The sequence below is a fragment of the Globicephala melas genome, chromosome 20 (genome assembly GCF_963455315.2).
Source record: "Globicephala melas chromosome 20, mGloMel1.2, whole genome shotgun sequence".
NCBI lineage: Eukaryota > Metazoa > Chordata > Mammalia > Artiodactyla > Delphinidae > Globicephala > Globicephala melas.
In genome coordinates, this window is record NC_083333.1 from 29,959,409 (window position 1) to 29,979,486 (window position 20,078).

General features: G+C 44.3%; 1 protein-coding gene across 5 annotated transcripts in view; it reads left to right on the forward strand.

Moving 5' to 3' along the window:
• TNRC6C (trinucleotide repeat containing adaptor 6C) overlaps nt 1–20,078 on the forward strand; it is a 139,314-nt gene that overhangs the window by 91,479 nt on the left and 27,757 nt on the right. For 4 of the 5 annotated variants that reach the window (XM_030837813.2, XM_030837817.2, XM_030837814.2 and 1 more), the window contains exons 1-6: nt 1,775–4,375; nt 11,090–11,305; nt 13,154–13,320; nt 16,264–16,344; nt 17,623–17,680; nt 19,582–19,724. In XM_030837813.2, the coding sequence (XP_030693673.2) occupies nt 1,990–4,375; nt 11,090–11,305; nt 13,154–13,320; nt 16,264–16,344; nt 17,623–17,680; nt 19,582–19,724 (3,051 nt within the window). In that variant the 5' untranslated portion in view covers nt 1,775–1,989. Of the gene's footprint in view, nt 1–1,774; nt 4,376–11,089; nt 11,306–13,153; nt 13,321–16,263; nt 16,345–17,622; nt 17,681–19,581; nt 19,725–20,078 lie in introns of those variants that run through there. The other variant, XM_030837821.3, reaches the window with a different exon arrangement.

A 20,078-nucleotide genomic window follows, 5' to 3' on the forward strand; every position in this document is an offset into this window, starting at 1 on the left:
GACATAGGTTCGAGCCCTGGTCTGGGAAGATCCCACATGCCTCGGAGCAACTAAGCCCGTGCGCCACAACTACTGAAGCCCACGCGCCTAGAGCCCGTGCTCTGCAGCAAGAGAAGCCACCGCAGTGAGAAGCCCACACTCGCCGCAACTAGAGAAAGCCTGTGCGCAGCAACGAAGACCCAATGCTGCCAAACATTTTTTTAAAAGAAGAATAAAAACCTCTTACAAGCGACACAGTTGATTTTTTTTTTTTTTGACCACGCCATGCAGCACATGGGATCTTAGTTCCCCTACCAGGGATTGAACCCGTGCCCCTGGCACTGGGAACATGGAACCTTAATCACTGGACTGCCAGGGAAGTCCCTACCTGCCTACTTTAGAATCACCTAGACCATCATTCTAAATTCATTACATTCCTTTTAGTCGCGGCCAGTTAGCTCAGTTGGTTAGAGCGTGGAGCTGATAAATTCATTACATTCCTTTTAAATCAGGCAACAAAAGTCATTTGTTTGGGGTTTTTTTTTTAAGGTTGAAGTTAGTTTTGGTATGTTCTTTCTAGTGATGGTGATAATTCTTTGAATACTTCCTCTTTTAGCTCCATCAAACTATAAAAGAGATTGCGGGGGGGAACCCAGTTTTACTGTCCATGAGTAAGATATTTCTTGTTGAAATTAATTTGCAGAGAACATAATAATGAAAGTGTTCTAAAAGAGAAGAAATATTTAATTGCAATTATCTGTATATCATACTATTTAAAGAAACTGTCAACGATTTCTAAACTGTGTGAGGTCTTGAGTGATGCATACTTCGAATAAAGTCTATTGGAAAATTCGTTGGAATATAAGTTTGATTGCAATGTTAGAAATACCCCAAAAATTAGGAAATTAAAGGAGGTAAATAACAGATACCAAATACTAGCTTCTTTAAAAGGATCATAAGCGTGAAAAGATATAAATACTATAGAAGATATCGTATAAAGTTATTCTGGGGATCTCCAAAGAAAAGACTAAATTAAGGAAGTAGAAAGCAACTGAAGAAGGACTCCATAGAGATCCGAGAAGATACCAGCTATAGCGCTGAGAATATTTTTTATTAATGCACAGGAAACCAGGATAAACCATAATCACTGGTAATGACAGATAAAGTAGTATAAATGTAATCAAATCGTTCTAACTCTTGTACCCTTGATAACATGAGAGATCATTTTCTGAAACCACTTCTCTCTCTCTCCCTCCATCCCCCACCCCCCGAATATTGGTTCTGTTATATGATTCTGCGGGAGATTTACAATTCTTTTCTACCAAATGAGCTGTGTAACTTCTATCTAATACTGTGACTCATTAGAAGTCTTGAAAAGAACTGCAAATTGCACCCAGCATCCAGGCGAGCTTCAGTGTTGTAGCCAGCGTTTCCCAGAAGCTGAGTGTTCACAGGTGTTGCATAGTCGCATAGATTCCAAACTGCTTCCAGTTAAGCCACTTTCTTTACTACAAACGCTTTCACAGATGCTCCTGTGCTAATGTGCATTGTGAATCTTCTCAATACTATGGTGTAGTGGTAAGAATTAAAGTAATTTTAGAAGCATTAACTCTTTTTTGAATGGGAGCTACTTAGAAGACAAATAACTTTTTTCTTGAAGTCATTTTTTAGTATTTGTCATTCAGAATTGAAAACTCGAAATAAAGAGCTTCCCCCAAAGACTAGTTTTAACAGTTGATTCACCGATAAGTGGGAGGAGAATCTAACTTTGAACTTGTTTCATCTTTTGCAGAAATCGGCCACAGCGGGCTGGCAGAGCATTATGAAAGTTCCCACTGGGGACAGCAGCCCACTTACAGGAGCGAAGCCAACGGCAGCTGGGATAAAGTGATAATAGACAGGACCGATAAGGAGGCGTGGCCTTCCATCACGGGAACAGAGGCTGAATCTGCCTCAGAATGTACGACAGACACTGACTGTACCTCCAGCTGTGGCTCAGAGAACAGTAGCATGGCTACAGGGAGTGCCCAGGGCAGCTTCACTGGACATACCAAGAAGACGAACGGCAATAATGGCACCAACGGCGCACTCGTCCAAAGCCCTTCTAATCAGAGTGCCCTTGGGGCGGGGGGAGCAAACGGTAATGGAAATGCAGCCAGAGTGTGGGGCGTAGCCACGGGCTCCAGCTCCGGCCTGGCTCACTGCTCCCTCAGTGGTGGGGATGGAAAGATGGACAACATGATCGGAGATGGGAGAAGTCAGAATTGCTGGGGTGCTTCCAACTCCAATGCTGGCATTAATCTTAACCTTAATCCCAATGCCAACCCAGCTGCCTGGCCTGTACTTGGACATGAAGGAACTGTGGCGACAGGCAACCCTTCCAGTATTTGCAGTCCAGTCAGTGCCATAGGTCAAAACATGGGCAACCAGAATGGGAACCCAGCGGGCACTTTAGGTGCTTGGGGAAACTTGCTGCCGCAAGAGAGCACAGAACCACAAACGTCCACTTCTCAGAATGTGTCTTTCAGCGTACAACCTCAGAACCTTAACACTGATGGACCAAATAACACTAACCCCCTGAACTCTTCACCAAACCCTATCAATGCAGTGCAGACAAACGGACTGCCAAACTGGGGCATGGCTGTTGGTATGGGGGCCATCATCCCGCCCCACCTGCAAGGCCTTCCTGGTGCTAACGGATCATCAGTTTCTCAAGTCAGTGGGGGTGGCAGCGAAGGAATCAGCAGTTCTGTGTGGGGACTGTCCCCAGGTAACCCTGCCACAGGAAATAGCAATTCTGGGTTCAATCAGGGGAATGGCGACACTGTGAACTCAGCATCAAGTGCTAAGCAGAATGGCTCCAGCAGTGCTGTGCACAAGGAGGGAAACGGAGGGAACGCATGGGATTCGGGACCTCCTGCCGGTCCTGGCATCCTCGCCTGGGGGCGGGGCAGTGGCAACCATGGCGTCGGTAACCTCCATTCGGGAGCTTGGGGCCACCCCAGCCGAAGCCCCTCTAACGGGGTGAACGGGGACTGGGGAAAGCCCCCAAACCAGCATTCCAGTAGTGACATCAATGGGAAAGGATCAACAGGGTGGGAGAGTCCTAGTGTCGGCAGCCAGAATCCTGCCACGCAGCCTGGCAGCGAACACACGAACTCTTGGGCCAAAGCTGCATCTTCTGGAACGACAGCAAGTGAAGGAAGCAGCGACGGTTCTGGCAGCCACAACGAAGGAAGCGCTGGGAGGGAAGGAACAGAAGGCCGAAGGCGAGACAAAGGGATTCTAGACCAAGGGCACATCCAATTGCCAAGGAACGATCTTGACCCAAGAGTTCTGTCTAATACTGGTTGGGGACAGACTCCAGTAAAGCAAAACACTGCCTGGGAATTTGAAGAATCCCCAAGGTCTGAGAGGAAGAATGACAATGGGACAGAGGCCTGGGGTTGCGCAGCTACTCAGCTTTCAAACTCAGGGGGGAAGAACGATGGGTCCATCATGAACAGTACAAATACCTCTTCAGTAACGGGGTGGGTCAGCTCACCACCTGCTGCTGCGCCAGCAAACACAGGTTGGGGAGACAGCAGCAGCAAAGCGCCAAATGGCCCCGGGGTTTGGGGGGACACGATAAGCTCTACTGCTGTTAGTAATGCTGCTGCGGCCAAGAGTGGCCACGCTTGGAGTGGGACCGTAAATCAGGAGGACAAGTCGCCCACCTGGGGTGAGCCTCAAAAACCCAGAGCTCAGAACTGGGGAGACGGACACAAAGCAAATCCCGCCTGGAGCGCAGGAGGGGGAGACTGGGCAGACTCGTCTTCTGTCCTTGGACACTTGGGGGATGGGAAAAAAAACGGCTCTGGATGGGATGCTGACAGTAATCGATCAGGGTCTGGCTGGAACGAGGCTCCAAGGTCTGGGACCAGTGGCTGGGGCAATGGCACAAATGCAAAGGTGAATCCAGGGACAAGCTGGGGAGAGTCTTTAAAGCCTGGCCCGCAACAGAACTGGGCGAGCAAACCCCAAGACAGCAGCGCGAGTAACTGGGGAGGAGCCACTTCCGTTAAACAGACAGGAACAGGGTGGATTGGGGGGCCGGTCCCTGTCAAACAGAAGGACAGCAGTGAGGCCACGGGCTGGGAGGAACCTTCCCCGCCATCTATTCGACGCAAAATGGAAATTGATGACGGTACCTCAGCTTGGGGCGACCCGAGCAACTACAACAATAAAACTGTAAACATGTGGGACAGAAACAACCCGGGCATCCAGAGCAGCGCCTCGGTCAGCACCACCACCAGCACCAGCACCACCACCGCGAGCACCAACGCAAACGTGGCCGAGGCGCCCCCGACGCACCAGGCCAGCGCCCAGCTGAACCGATCGCCACTGCTCGGTCCAGGTACGTGGGGGGCTGTGTGTTCCTTTAGAGGCAAAGAAAAAAATGTTTATTCTCATTACATTTGCACACATACTCGACTAGTGTTTTTGTAGCAAATAACATTAAACTGATTTTAGTGCCCTTCACCTTACAATATCGTATTGAATGTCACCCAAAGAGAAGAAAGTTAAGTAGGATTCTCTGAGAGCTTTTGATTCAAGAAAAAAAAAAACATTAAGCACCTTCAAAAGAAAGGAGAGGAAAGAAGAAATACGTCCTCTTAGGAAAGATTGAGGACCATTATGTTAGTTTGTGTTTACTTACTACAAAGTCTTTTTTGTTTTTTGTGGGTTTTTTTTGGCCTCGCTGCACGGCATGTGGGATCTTAGTTCCCCGACCAGGGATCGAACGTGTGCCCCCTGCAGTGGAAGCTCAGAGTGTTAACCATTGGACTGCCAGGGAAGTCCCAAGTCTTCACTTCCTTATGAGATAAACCACTGGTTCTCAACACCAGAGGACTTTCGTTAGAATTACCCAGGAGCTTGGGGACTGGGGGATACCAACCTGAGAGATTGCTAGTGTCATTGGTCTGGAGGTTCAAACCCATTCTGGAGCTGGAACACAGTACAGTAATAATCTAGAGAAATACCCCATGCCTGCCTTTTGATCAGAGATGGTAAGCTGCCCTTCCCAGTCCTTCTCAGACTCGGGGTCTCACTGGCGGTGGAGGGTGTGAAGTGCTGTCAGCTGGCTTGGAGCAGAGCCGCCGCCTCAGCTCTGCCCGGAGGCCTGGGGTAAGTCTGAGCCAGACCTGCAAGCGTAGCCCTTACTTACGTTTCTAAGGAAGTGAAAGCAGCTCCTGAAGTACAGCCCGATTATCTCGTGCACTTAGAAATAAACACTCTGGGACACTTAAAAATCTATGTGCAGACACAGGAGAACATTGAATATTAATTAATAAAACATTTGATGAATAACATCTTCACAGTAAACTCTGAATCTAGCAATGAGATTAAGGGAGAATCTCCAGAGACGGTTTCTTTCACCCCTGAACTTTGTCAGGTTTCATCAAGACGTACAGATAATTTGAGAGGGATTGGGAGGCGGTGGGGTGAGGGGTTAGGGAGATAACTACCCAGTTAATTTAGAGTCAAATATGAAGGCCATTATAGGCTTGATCTGAGTGAAACCAGTGACATGGTGGGGTCATGATATCTTGCCTAGGGCTGTGTCCTCCCACGGTGGATGGAAGTGAAACATAGTGCCACATGTCAATCAGAAAACCAGAAGAATACTGCTAATGTCGCTCCTATTCCAGAACATTTTGTAATCCGTATTCTACATACCTATCCACCTATTCTCCTCAGCTCCTCAGAAATGGGTCTCATTACCCTTGGCCAGGCGTTCAGCTGTGCCGGTGGTAATCCCTGTAGCTGTCTCATGAGGTTGGAGGAGGCCCCAGCCAGAAGCAGACTTGACTTTGCATTGTATTCTTATTCTAATGATATTATATTTGCTTTATCGTTTAGTTTTCTGGCACAAACATAACCAAAGGCAGAGATTGTGTGAGTTAATCATGGAAGAAGCATATCACCCATTCGATGAACTAAAACTTGAAAGAAACTGGATTTGGGAATCCTCTCGCTAGGTAGATAAAACACATGTGCGGTTTCTCTAAGTCTCCTTAGAGCAGAAGCTGGAGGACATTGTCCTGCCTGCAAGCCGCCCTGTCCTAGAAGCTCAGTTGCTCTTTCATCATCCTTTGGTATAAAAATGATACTCAAAAGTAGAGTCACCTGCAGATGGAGTGAATCAGCAAGATGCTGTTAGAGCGTGACTATTTTCACACCATAACCTCAGAAATCGATCTCACCGACCCCTCCAGCCAGAGGAATTCTATTTTAAGCACCACGCAGTAGTTACTGAAAGAGGAATGAGCTGTGAGCAATCAATGCTTTGTGTGGGTATGAGATTTTTCTTGGGTTTCAGTTTGGTTAGGCTGTTTATACTTTCGTGTGTGTTGAGGGACTTGGTAAGTCAGGCTGGACGTGAAGGAGGACCAGGGAATCAGAAGTCCTGCTCAAGAAGTAGGAGGAGATGCCTGTCAGTGCAGGTCCTGCGGATACACATGAAGGTTTTCACTTTAGGTACCTTCAGTTCAAAATGAATAGAAAAATGAGACAAAGATGCCATTTGCCCCGCTACACAGCATATCAATAAGAAAGAGTTAGCCCATTTAAAATCGGTATTAATGCACTAAAATAAAAACCTATTTTTCTGTTTCTGATACCTACCCTCTGTGATGACTCAGTAAGACGGGCAAAGGCAGCTCTTCCTAAGAGGCTGTTGTGCAACTTGAGACCACGTGGTCAGCTTTAAAAAGGACCCTTATCTGTAACCCTCAGATAGACTCCCCTGTTTTTGGAACAGAAGTGTCAAATAAATGCCCGAGAAACAGGGCGTTCTAAAAATTATGGGATGCTTTGCATCTGACTGAGCAAACTCTTCCACATAAAGCTTCACTCTAAGTACCTATCTTGATTTCAAATGTGAAGAATTAATTGTTGCTGCAGTAAATAAGAAAAATTGCCAGTAGCCAGTAGCCATCCAAGCATTGTAATAAATTTACATTAGGCTTACATGCCATCATTATGAACAAACTCCCATCTCATTAATACTTAAGTTAGTACCTAAAAATACCAAGCACATAGCAAGCGCTCAAATGCCTAATCAATTAAATTTTCAGTTCTTTATTTTTCCTTCACTTAATTGTAATTGGTCACTTTTTAACTGAACCTTTCTTCCCCAAAAGGAGTGCCTGTCACACTTGTAGAACTCTCTAAGTAGCATCCGTGGAACAAGCTAGCGTTGATTTCTTATTTCACAGAATAACGAATGAATGCCACCTCCCAGCTTAAGTATCTGTAGTGCTTAGGATGAGAATCTTTGAGTCGGGTGAAGATTCTCTTTCTCTAGGTTCTGTTTCCTGGGCTCTTATCTGCTCTGTGCTCATTTTCACGCCAGTCTTCTGGGCCTGCAGCACTTGGGCACCCTGGTTTTCTCCGTTCTGATAGAAAGATAAAGAATGTACAGTAAGTCCCCTACATACCAACCTTCAAGTTGCGAACTTTCAAAGATGTGAATGTGCGTTCACACGTCCAATCACATTAGTTAGTTCACATTGAAACGGAACAGGACCCTAGGGTCCTTGCCCCCTCCCACCATGTCCTCAGCCTGCCTTTCGTCTGTGCAAAAACTTCGGCCAAAGAATTAGTTTAATCAGAGAAGTGAGAAAATGCAGAAACAAAGGAAAACAGAGGAGACCAAATAATAATAGTTTAGTCAGTAAACATAGTCAAGGACCTTTATTTCCTCCTCAGTGGCTGTAGATAGTATTCTGAGCCGTATCCTGTGAGCTGTCTTATAGATAGTGAAACCCACACCAGGTGGCAGAAGTTATCTACATGATGAGCAGGCTGTAGCCATGACATAAGCTGCCACAATTCCAAGAACTGGCCTCAAGGAAATGGAAACGCACAGACCCTGGAACTGAAGATTAACTGTACCTAAAGCAATCCAGATGACTCTGGTCAGACCACTGATGACCAATTTCAAGATGCCTGTCAGGCTGACTGTATTGTTTCTACATGTAGCCCCCTCCCTCTGTCTCTAAAAGCTGTTGCCCCCTGATTGTCGGGGGAGGGGGGAGTCGGCCTTTGGACAGGCGTCCGCCCTCCCCACCCTCCCCGCTTGTTGCCAGCATCCAAAATAAAGCAAACTTTCATTTGCACCAACCTGGCCTCTTTATTGGCTTTTGAGTGGCAAGCAGCCGGACCTGGGTTCGGTAACAACATGTCTGGCGTACATTGTCACGTGCACGCATCCTCTACAAGTGGTTGTGCTTTTGTGTACTGTACTGTACAGTGCTGTATAGAGTACAGTGGTACAGTATCTTTATTTCAAGCCCAGGATGAGTGAGTGAAAGTGCAGCTTGCCCTCTGTCTCCTGTTGCTGACGATCCTTCAGCTCTACCATCTCCCACCTCCTGTCCCTCCTCCAGTCAGTAACGCTTCTTGCCTGTTCACTCGATGCCAGCCCCTTGTACTGTATGCCAGCTGTTGTACTGGTACTACTGTACTTTTCAAGGTACTGAACTGTAAGATTAAAAATGTTTTCTTTTTCCGTGTTTTTTATGTATTATTTGTGTGAAAAGTATTATAAACCTATTACAGTAGAGTACTATATAGCTGATTGTGTTAATTGGGTACCTAGGCTAACTTTGTTGAACTTACGAACAAATTGGACTTACAAACGCACTCTCGGAACGTAACTCGTTCGTATGTAGGGGACTTACTGTATATTTAAAATGGACTGAAAACTACATATTCTGGTAGCATCTCATTGCTGTTGTCATTTTATTCCCAGCACTGTGTTTGTTCAGTTGAAGAAGGGAGATAATTGGGACTTCTCTGGTTAAAGACTGTGCTTCCACTGCAGGGGGCATGGATTCGATCCCTGGTCAGGGAACTAAGATCCCGCATGTGGTGTGGCCAAAAAAAAAAGGGGGAGGTTGGGAGGGTAATGACTCCTGTATCCCATGGACCATCTTTTAAAACTTTAATATCAATGTTTTAATGCAAGATAGAAATTTGTTCAGCCTCATTAAGCCCAACTTTAAAAGAACTTCTATAAAATTATTAACAACAGGGATACCAAATTCACTTGAGCAATAAACATTAAAAGTGGAGAGCGTATTTATTTTAGTAGTATGTATTTAAAATTATCTCCTAGCTACCGAAAATATTTGCTTTGCATCAAAACGTTCTGGTGTGCCTGGGTTTTTAGCATCTCTTCCAGAGGCTCTCGGTTGTCAGGTGGTGCACTCATTCTGATGTGTATGTTAGTTTGGCCTTGTAGGTAAATTATTTTCTTGCCAGAGAGCAACGTAAACTGGAAATGTTGTTTTCTTGCTTTTCTTCCATTTATTTCTAAGGTTTTAGAACCTGCCGCTTGCAGACCCTTTGCCTTCCATATAAAAATACTCTGTAGACATTCCTGCTGCTTTCTCAGGAATTAAAACCTCTTTAACTATAATTACCAGGGTTTTAACACTTATTCTTAGTTTTGACTTAATTAAATAATTTGTAGTACTGTATTTCAAAGAGATGGCAGTATAAGGGTGACAGACAGATTTTAGGTGAGTTTGTTATTTAATTACCAACAGTAAATCAGTATTTTTATAGCTGATTGGCCTTTAGCAACACCTGTATTATTTTATCTTCCCCAAACTTCCATAATTTTTGTCATCTGTGTTAATTTTCCTAATTTAATTTTGTCCCTTCGATTTGTAAAACTCCTTCTCCCAAAATGCATTATTGTTTTATGTGTAATTATAGGTAATATTACAGTTAGCAATTGCCGACAACAGCAATTAGGGCTAACTTCCCTGATATTGGTAATAGTTTACATAATATATTGCTCAGCATAGAGCTTGTAGTTTGAAATGATTCATAGGTTGCATGTACTTTTATTGTGAATCAATATTATTGCATTTTATTAGAGTAAAGCATCATGGGAGCTGATCACATGCTGTTTCTGGTCAGAAAATTAATAAATTTCATAATGGAGATGGTACTATCCATATTTGAACCAAATAACTTAAAATTTGTGGTTGGCTACTTGTATTTTATGCTTTCTATTCTTCAGTTAGTATTTAAAACATTCACAGTTCTGTCTCCGAGAAGCTGTATCTGTATGAAGACTACAAGTGATATGACCTGTCATTGTGACTATCAGTAGTGTCAAGTGAGCTTATGGGCAAAAGCAAAAAGATCAGAATTTGGATTGATTCGGAAAAAGTGAAGTTTGCATATATAACATAAAATGTTTTTCTTACTAAAGTATAAAGAAGGTGGGGAGATCCTTACTGTTGCCTGGTCTCGTGACCGCTTCTGTGCCTGTAGATAGTGATGCCATAACCTTCTGGATTCATTAGGGACCCTTATCTAGTTTCATTGCATCCCAGTCCCAGATCAGGGTGCTATGGCAACAGGACTGGGTGGAGGAATGAAAGAAGAATTCTGAAAAATTCTTGCAAAAAATACTTGCAATCAGTGTGTTTGTTGGAACCACGCTTATCCATAATTCCTCCACTCTGTTCCCGTCTTTAAAGATGAATGCCTCAGCTCTTTCTCAGCCCACTGCTGGTACCTGAGAATTGTCTGGGTTCTCTATTATTACTTTATTTGTACATGTCTAATCTGCCATCTTCTCATTTCTTTGCCCAGATATATGTCTTTGATGGTTGGTCAAAAGATAAGCAAAAATAATTTTCAGTGTATATTTGCCACTTGTAAATTTTTTTATAAGAGATTAATGTAACATGAAATTTCTTTTAGGTTGTTATGTATAATACCAGAAGTAAAAGAGCTACTTCTTAAACTTTAGTTTTTAAACTATTCTTTTAAACTCTATCATGTTGCAAATACTGTGAATTGAATAGTTTTTAATATAATGGACTTTTAAGTGGGTAGGGGTCAGGAGTGAGAAAAATGCAGCTTAAAAAAAAACTGAACAAATCTGATTAGATTCAATATTGTCTCCTTTTCGCTTTCTACTAAAAGCCATCCTAAAGATAGATTATCTCAAAATTATTTTGAACTTGAAATTACCATTTTTACTTTCTCTCTCTGTTTCATTTTTATTGTTTTCTCTCTCCCCTGGTGCCCTTTTCAGTTTCGTCAGGCTGGGGAGAAATGCCTAATGTTCATTCAAAGGCTGAAAACTCTTGGGGAGAGCCATCCTCCCCTTCTACCCTGGTTGATAACGGCACAGCAGCATGGGGCAAGCCGCCCAGCAGCGGCAGCGGATGGGGGGACCAGCCCACCGAGCCGGCGGTGACGTTTGGAAGAGCCGGCGCCCCCGCTGCCGCCCCAACCCTGTGCAAACCAGGTGAGCCGTGCTTCCTGCCCTGGGTTGGCCGGTTCGAGATGGACCCAGGTAGTCTGTTTAGAGGGATGCTTCTCATTGAATTTTAAGAATTAGTGTTTTAGGACGCTTTCCTCGTTTTTAAGTCTAACGTTAAACTAAAACTATAAAGAAATATTTGCCCTGTCTGATACGAGAACACAAGGGAGCTTTTAACAGGAGTCCATGTTCTCCTTTTTACAAAAAAATAAATACAAGGATCAGAGCAATAAAGCATAGCTGCTTGCTGGTTAGTGGCCTCCACGCTTCTTCAGCAGTGTTCTGCTACCTGCCATTCAAACTATTTAAACTTGCTATGTCACTGAGCAAGGCGGATAAGGCAGGCCATTTTTCTTTTTGAGATTAGGTTTTGAAACATGCATTACTTAACAGCAGTCTGACACTTGCTTTGCTTTCAAGTAAACAAAATTCTGCTTTAGATTCTCCAGGTTTATGCTTCTCTCTCTTTTTCTTTTCTTAAAGAGAAAAACCATGCTGTGTTTTCCTCCCATTATCTGAAAGTATAATAAGTATACATATAAAATGTACGTCCTTACAAATGAGATCATGTTTACCAAGTGGCATCCTGTAATGTGTGGCTGTTTTGCAATGTGATACTTACGACAAGAGCATGAACATGTTTGCTGATTTAAGTCTGATACTAAAATTAATTGTTCACATGGCTGCAGAAGCTCGGGTTTTTTGTTTTTTTGTTTTTGGACATCATTTAATGTCTCAGATCTTAAAATGAAACTTTATTGTTTTAGTATTTTGTTACGTTGTTAACACTGGATAGTATGCTCTGAATACCAACCATTCTGCTGGATTATTTATTTCATTTATATTACTTCTTGTTATACATCTAAAGGATGGGGAGCTCCTGGGTATTTAAATTCAGGCACTGAGATAGTATATTTGTTTTTAATAATTTGTCCTTGGAGGCCTAATTATATGCCTGTCCACCTTGTAAGCCTCATGTCTTCATCGTCTTATGGACTCTAGTAACAGTACTGTCACCTGACCTTTGTCCTTCTTCAGATTCCCCAGGAAGTGAAAATTTGGGGTAACTTTTTTTTGCGGTATGGCCGCTCCGCGGCATGTGGGATTTTCCCGGACCGGGGCACAAACCCGTGTCCCCTGCATCGGCAGGCGGACTCTAAACCACTGCGCCACCAGGGAAGCCCTGGGGTAACTTTTATACCAAGAATTGCTTTGGATTTTAAGAAAGGAGAAAGATAATATCCTGAAATCAAAACTCAGTATTCAACTTGTAACTCCCTCTGCCTATAGCCTCAGCTGTCTCCGTCCTGTCATTCTGGGAGCATCTCCTGGGAGCTTGTCAAAAGCGCAGACTGTTGGGCCAACCACAGACCTGCCGCATTTCTCCTGATCCCCTGGCAACTCGGGTATGGTCGCGTTGGGGGAGCACTGGTCCACGTGACATACCACGTGACAGGGAGGATAGTGACGTTTTGCAGGACTCTGCATTTTACCAGCCGTTCCATATCACGCAGAGATTGCCACCTTCAGTAGCCTCCAGGATTTACTGTTAGAATGTCCATGCTTTGAAATGACTTCTAGTTGGTTAAAGGAGTTTGGAACAGCACAGCCTACAAATAGCTGAAGTTTGAAGAAAAAAATAGGTACATATATACATGTATATTACATTTCTAGTAGGGAAAATTAAATTCTTAGGTCTAAGGGAAACGAAGTAGTAAAAGGTAGGTTATGTACACCTCTTTTGTCCTGCCTCCCCCTAAATGATGTTATAGGGCACCATTGTCTGCTTTGGGAATGGTGAATCTGATACGTTCGTGTTCCCTCTCTTTCTAGCTTCAAAATCTATGCAAGAAGGCTGGGGCAGCGGCGGGGACGATGCGAACCTCGGTGCCAGTCAGTGGGAAGACGAGGATGGGGGCATGTGGAACAACGCCGCTTCCCAAGAAAGCACCTCCTCCTGCAGTTCCTGGGGGAACGCCCCCAAAAAAGGACTCCAAAAGGTGCGTGCGACACTAAAGGAAATAAACTCTAAAAATCAGTGGTGGTGCTTAAAAACATTCAGTTTCAAGGTGGTATCTCCAGGTAACAGTGACAGAGAGATCTGAGGTTCTCAAAGTGCTCTCAGGACCCTGGTGGTCCTGAGGCCCTCTCGGCGGGTCTCTGCCGAGCGTAGAATGGGGTTTTCCAGAGACTACATGCCATTGCTGTCACAGCAGAGCGAAGGCAAGGACAGATGGGTGAATCCAGCTGCTTCTGTGAAGCCGGACAGTAGAGAGATGTTCAGTCAGGTACGACAATGCCACTCTTCTCACTAAAAATTTTTGTTTTAGAAAATATAATTATTTTCCATTAAAAAACATTGTTATATTAACATATAATGGCTTTGTTATGGTTATCTTTAAACAAATTAATACAGTTTTTTTAATTTATCAGTTTTAATTTCTAATACAGTAAATATCAATAAATACAACCCATATAAACAAAACTTCTTTAGGATCCTCGGGTTATTTTTGTTTTTGTTTTTGTTTTTGCGGTACGCGGGCCTCTCACTGTTGTGGCCTCTCCCGTTGCGGAGCACAGGCTACGGACGCGCAGGCTCAGCAGCCATGGCTCACGGGCCCAGCCGCTTCGCGGCATGTGGGATCTTCCCGGACCGGGGCACGAACCCGTGTCCCCTGCCTCGGCAGGCGGACTCTCAACCACTGCGCCACCAGGGAAGCCCAGGATCCTCGGTTTTTAAGAGAGGTAATGGGGTCCTGGGAGCAGGAAGTGTGAGCACTCCCCAGGGACTCAGTTCTCTGCACCCAGATGCACAGCCTCCAGAAGAAATCAAGTGAGGTCCACAGCACAGATGCGCACCAAGACAGCTTCCAAGTAGATCGCAAATTCAAATATGAAAGAGAAAAATGTAAGAGAATTTTAAAAACTATCTTGGCGAGGAAGAGGCCTTTCTAACTATGACCAAAATCTAAAAGCCATGGAATGAAAGGCTTATAACTTCAGTAAACATAAAAACTATACCTGATAGAAAATTTCATCATCAAAGTCAAAAGACAAATAACAAACTGGAAAAAAATGTTTGTAAGTCATAGAGAAGACTGACCTTCCTGATAAATAGAGAAAGATCCTAGAAACTGTTTTTTTTTTAAAAAAAAAACCCACCGGTAGTCCAGTAGACAAATAGCGAAGAATGTAAGCAGGCGATCCGTGGAAAAGGAACACAAGTCACTGTTAAACATGCGAAAGGATATTCAACCTGACTTGCAGAAAGAGAATTCAATTTAAACAACATGAAGAAATGCCATTTTTCATCCCTCAGCCCAGCAGAAATCCAAAATACGCTGTCTTCGCAAAGCTGTAGGAAAACCAGCACTCTCGTACATTGCTGGTGGAAGTGTAAACTAGTGTAACCCAAATGGAGGGCAGTGTGGCGTCATCTGTCAAAATTACAGATGCGTCAGCACTTTGACACAGACCTTCTACTTGTCAAGGGACAGCAAAAAAATGGTAACTTAAGTGCACATTGATGGGGTAACTAGTTAAATTATGCTACATCCGTATTATGAAAAACTAAAGTTTTTTTAAAGAAACTAAACATTGATATGAAAAGATCAACGAAATATATTGCTAAGTGAAAGGCAAGATACAGAGTATATGTATAGCACAACCCCGCTTTTGGGGGGCAAGGGGAAGAGAAGAGGAAATGGGTGTGTGAGTGTGAGGCACACACGTACTCGTAACGGCCTCTGTTGAATTTAAAATTCTCTGGAAGGATGAGTAAGGAGAGAAGAACTCAGCGGACGGGTCATGGGGCGGGAAGAAGATGCTTCCATTTGCCCCTTTTTTCTGCTTTTGAATCATGTGAATGTATTATCTGTTCAAAAATTTTTCAATTTGAAAACCATTCAGTTAGCAGTAAGCAGAACCCAGAAACTAAAACCACGGCTTTTTGCTCATAAAGAGTAGAAATGATTGCAGACTCCAAATTAAATCTTTTCACAATCGGGCTGGCAAATAATCCTGTTAATGATGGGACCAGAAACACCAAATTGATAAGTTAAAATATTGTATATTCTTGGCAAACCTGGCTCTGGCCACAGAGTAATGATTAAAATCACCTCTAGAGAAGCCGCTTCCTTGAGGAAAGTGAGCCTGTTAGTTTGCAGTCACCCCGCATGCGCTGTCCTGTGATTGTGGCAGGCTCAGGTTTGAAAGCACTGTGAGGAATACTGTGTATGGTAGTGACGCATTGTTACATCCCCCTCGTCGCAGAAGAGCAGGAGATTCTTGAGGGGTCACATCTTGACGCTCAGCCCTTCCGCGGTGCCTGCTGCCCCCTCTCCGTCTCGCTGCCCTTTCCTTTCTACTGGACTCCCTCCTTTTGTCTTCATCCTCTCCCTCACCGCCATTTCCCTACTTATTTTTTTTCTCCACCCTACAGGCCATAAACGATGAATAATTAACAAAATTAATAGGTTTTTTTGATCCCTTTCATCTTGTCTTTTCTGTTGGAATGAACACCCTGTATTTTGTCATCTTTTAGAATAAAGCTTATAAAAGGGCAAAAGCCATGTAATTTTTAGTAAATTTTATATGGTTCTTATAGGGTCATGTTCAAGGGAGCACTTATTATGATTATTTGATAATGGAAGCGGTACATATTTGTGATGAACTAAATTCATTCTCTGGAGAAAAGAAATAATTATCTTGCTTTTTTAAGTCCATAAATTGCACACATACGCCAACCTCAGAAGCACCCTGAAGCATTTCATAGCACGAGCCGCCGAATACTGTCGGGGCGATGTGGAGCACAGCATTGCTCAGCGGTAACAGAGAGACACTGTGACATGTAAATCAATGTGAATTTTAGGCATCTCCCACTTCTGGAAGAAGTGCATTAAAGCGTGGCTCATGGACTTTCTCCTTCCCACACTTGGTTCTAGGGCATGAAAACATCTGGCAAGCAGGACGAGGCCTGGATCATGACCCGGCTGATCAAACAACTCACAGACATGGGCTTCCCGGTGACTGGCGTCTTACTTTACTCCTCCCGCCATGTGTCCTGCCCTGCATGGCCCTGTTGTGTCCTGCCCACCTTTGTCATGTGTAACACGGAAGGAAGACTTGGGGGATGAGATTGTTGGCAAATCCTAACTCGTAAATTCCCCTTTCACCTGGGCGCGTCTGCTTAGGGATCATTGCTTTGAACTACAGCAAAGATCCACATCATTTCTATCAAGAAAGGTGTGAGAACCTTTTCTTAGAATAAAAAATGATGTGTGATTTTTAATTTTCATTGGTTTATACAGTTTTATATTTTCTTTTCATTTATAATTAAAAGTGAGTTTTCATTCGTTTATGCAGTACGTTGACCAAGATCTCAAGAGAAAACTTGGTATAAAGTGCTAAACCCTCGTGTCCAGATAAAGAATCCTAACCAGACCTATTTGCTTCCTGAGTTTCATATCGTGTGTAGGGAGAGTTGGAAATCTTAGGGTCTTCTCCTGAAAATGCCTCCCGGTCTCTTCAGTCCCTAAGAGCCAGTGGCAGGAGTTCAGACCATGAGCAGTGCCTCCTGTGTCTGCCACATAGCCCCTTCAAATGTCTTCTTTCCAAATCTTTATTCAAATGAGTGTTTACCTTTTGATTGCTGCAGATGTCCCTAAAGGATGGGTCTAGAGTGGCCCCAGACTGGAGCAGGGGACCACATACTTCACGTGGGGTGCAGGCCCCTGACCCTGTGCGGGCGTGGCCGGGGGCCCAGCTTCCCCACGGGTGAGGTGATAGGCCCACACTGGCCTGCAGTGCTTCAACACCATGCCCAGCTCGGTTTTGGCCTCCACCGAGACTAGTCTGTTTCAATCAGAGAGATAATTATCAAAATGAACCTACGTGTTTTGTGTTATGTTGTCTTTACATTTTTTGGTGAAAAGCAGTTTACAGCAGAGCCTAGAATCTGACTCTTACTGTGACTTCCTGCAGCTGCCCTGGGAGAGGTTTCACCCTGCTAAACCACAGAGTCAGAAATAAGACTCTCCTGGCACTGGACATTTGGGGTTTAAAGTGTTAAATACAAGTTCTTCCCTCTAAAAATCAATTCAGTACATTTTCTTATTACAAGTATTTTTTATTTTGAAGACATTTCTCTCTAACCACATGGAAGAAAAGTATTTCTAGTTCCAAAATCTAACAATATTAGGTTAATATCAATCACTTCCCTGAGTTAATAGTGATAGAGCTCTTTACAAGCTTTTCCTTTTGTTAACACGCAGTCCTAGTGAAAACCCTGTTTCCCTCCACAGAGAGAGCCAGCTGAAGAGGCCTTGAAGAGTAATAATATGAATCTTGACCAGGCCATGAGTAAGTAAGATGACATACCTAAAGCACACTTTTTTTTAAAGGTACCAATTTGTGAGTTTTGGTGTTCAGAGTCATGGGTTAATGGTTGAATACACACTGGGGAGACAAGACCACCCACAGGATGTGCACCTGCCACGGGGCCGGTCCCTCAGGACTGGTGGGCCCTGGGAACAAATGGCCAAACACCACATTGAACTACGTTTGCTTTTTCTGTTTTGGGTTTTTTTATTATTATTATTTTTGCAACAAATAGATGAATTTTTTCTATCTCCATCTATTTTGAGTGGGGACATAGTGACCCTCTTGGAGAAAGGCACTGGGACCACGTGCCCACCTCATTGGGTGCTGAGTGAGCTGTTCTTGTGCCGCGCCCGGCAGGGCTTGCTCAGGGCCCCACGGGAGCATCGCCTGCTGGCTGAGAGACGAGAGTTACTGTCAAGGAACAAGCAACCCTAGTTCTGGAATTGCTTTAAAAATAATATCAATTATGTTAAATGTTTACATGTAAAATACAGCTGATTCTCATCATTCGTGGTACTTATGTCCTATAAAGTCCCTGCAGACACTGAATCAGGAAGTACTAAACCCTTGCTCCTCGGGAACATGCAGGGTTGAGGTCATCTGAGCCTCTGGCCACAGCATTTTTGTCAACCAGTCAACACGTAACCTCGTTTTATGTGTGTTTCTGTTTAAAGACACCGTATTTAATATGTATTTCTCACAAATAATTATGTGCCATATTTCTTTATAATAAAGCATTAGCTACGAAGGGTTGAACATCCTCCTGACCCTGGATAATGTGACCATAGATTTTGTTCCCTTTTTGACTCACACCAATGCCGTGAGCTATGCTTTTTTTAAATAAGTTATCATCTTGTGAATCCACAAATTTAGCCACTTTCCATCTTTTCTGAAGCTTCATCTCACACTGTAGACATTACTTTAGCTCCCCCCACACAGCCTTATACACGATGGTGACATTCTGTCCCTGTTCCGGCTGCACTGCCCTGCTCATCAGCTGAACTCAGCCGCCTGGGCAGCGCTGCTGCAGCAGCTGCTAAACAAAGCAGGCACCATGCAGCCTTCTTGCGCTTAGGACACTAGACAGCACATTGGCTTGGGGACCATGGGGACCACTGCGATGACCAACAAAAAGCACAGAGATAGCCCTAAGTACACCACAAAAGGACACCTGTCGCTTTGTGAGAGCCTGATCTGGGAATGTGTGTGTCAGGGACTCAAATTCTTCACCGCCCCACGTGTCCACAAATGACCAAAAAGCGCCATACTATTGATTTGGGGGCTACAAGTATATGTAGGCAAGTAGGTGGATTCACAAGCTCGGAATTCACAAATAATGAGGATCAACTTTATAATCACATGCAAATGCCAAATGGGTGGTATAAGCTGCCGGGACACAGGGAATCGGTGTGAGCTGGAGGGAGTTAGTCCCGCCTCCTCAGAGCCGTGAGGCGGCGCAGAGTCAGAGGGAGTGGAACAAACACCAGTCTCTGAATCGGAAGAGCACAAGGACAGACCCTGTCTGGTTTGCGTTGTATTGTATCCCCGACATTCGGACAGGTCCTTACAGCCAGTAGGGACTCAGCAGGTGGAAATCGATGGCCACGAGGCGGGGCAGCCAGGGAAGGGCCCTCTTTGGAAAAAGAGGCGACAAGTCCCGGGGGAGAGGAAGGGCCTATCCGCACAGTGGCAGAGGTGGCCGGCGTGGCTGCGAGGGACGAGGAGCAGGGTCCAGAGCCAACCCGAGGCCCCTGTTTTCTGGGGGTGAGCGTCTTAACTCCTTCCCTGAGGGGTAGGCTGGTGCCCGTCCGTGCTCAGCACTCGCAGCTGACCCCCGAGGCGTCTCGTTTCAAGCGCTGCTTCTGTCTGCTTTGCCCCAGGCGCTCTGCTGGAAAAGAAGGTGGACGTGGACAAGCGTGGACTGGGAGTGACCGACTACAATGGGATGGTCACCAAGCCCCTTGGCTGCCGCCCACCGATCTCCAAAGAGTCTTCCGCGGACCGCCCCACCTTCCTGGACAAGGTATGAGTTTAGGTGGCTTTTTGTTTGTTTTTAACAAGAGGTGTTTTTCGTTTTCACTGTGTTGGATTAAAAAGTTATTGGGCTATAATATTTAAGTGACTTTTACCCATTTTTTTAATATATATGAATGTTTAACTCAAAAGAGGTTGTGTTATATTTCATATGATGGGACTAGGAATAAAAATACTGAAATTGAAAACTGATTTTCATGTTAGCGGGTGAGCTTGGCTGCTTCAATTTGTCCAATAGACGAGGGTCCACCAAATTTCTGTTTTACGGTCTTACTTTATATGCACAGTTCTTCCCACTGGAAATGATGTATTACATGTCTAATCTCAGGAAAAAGGGTCTAGA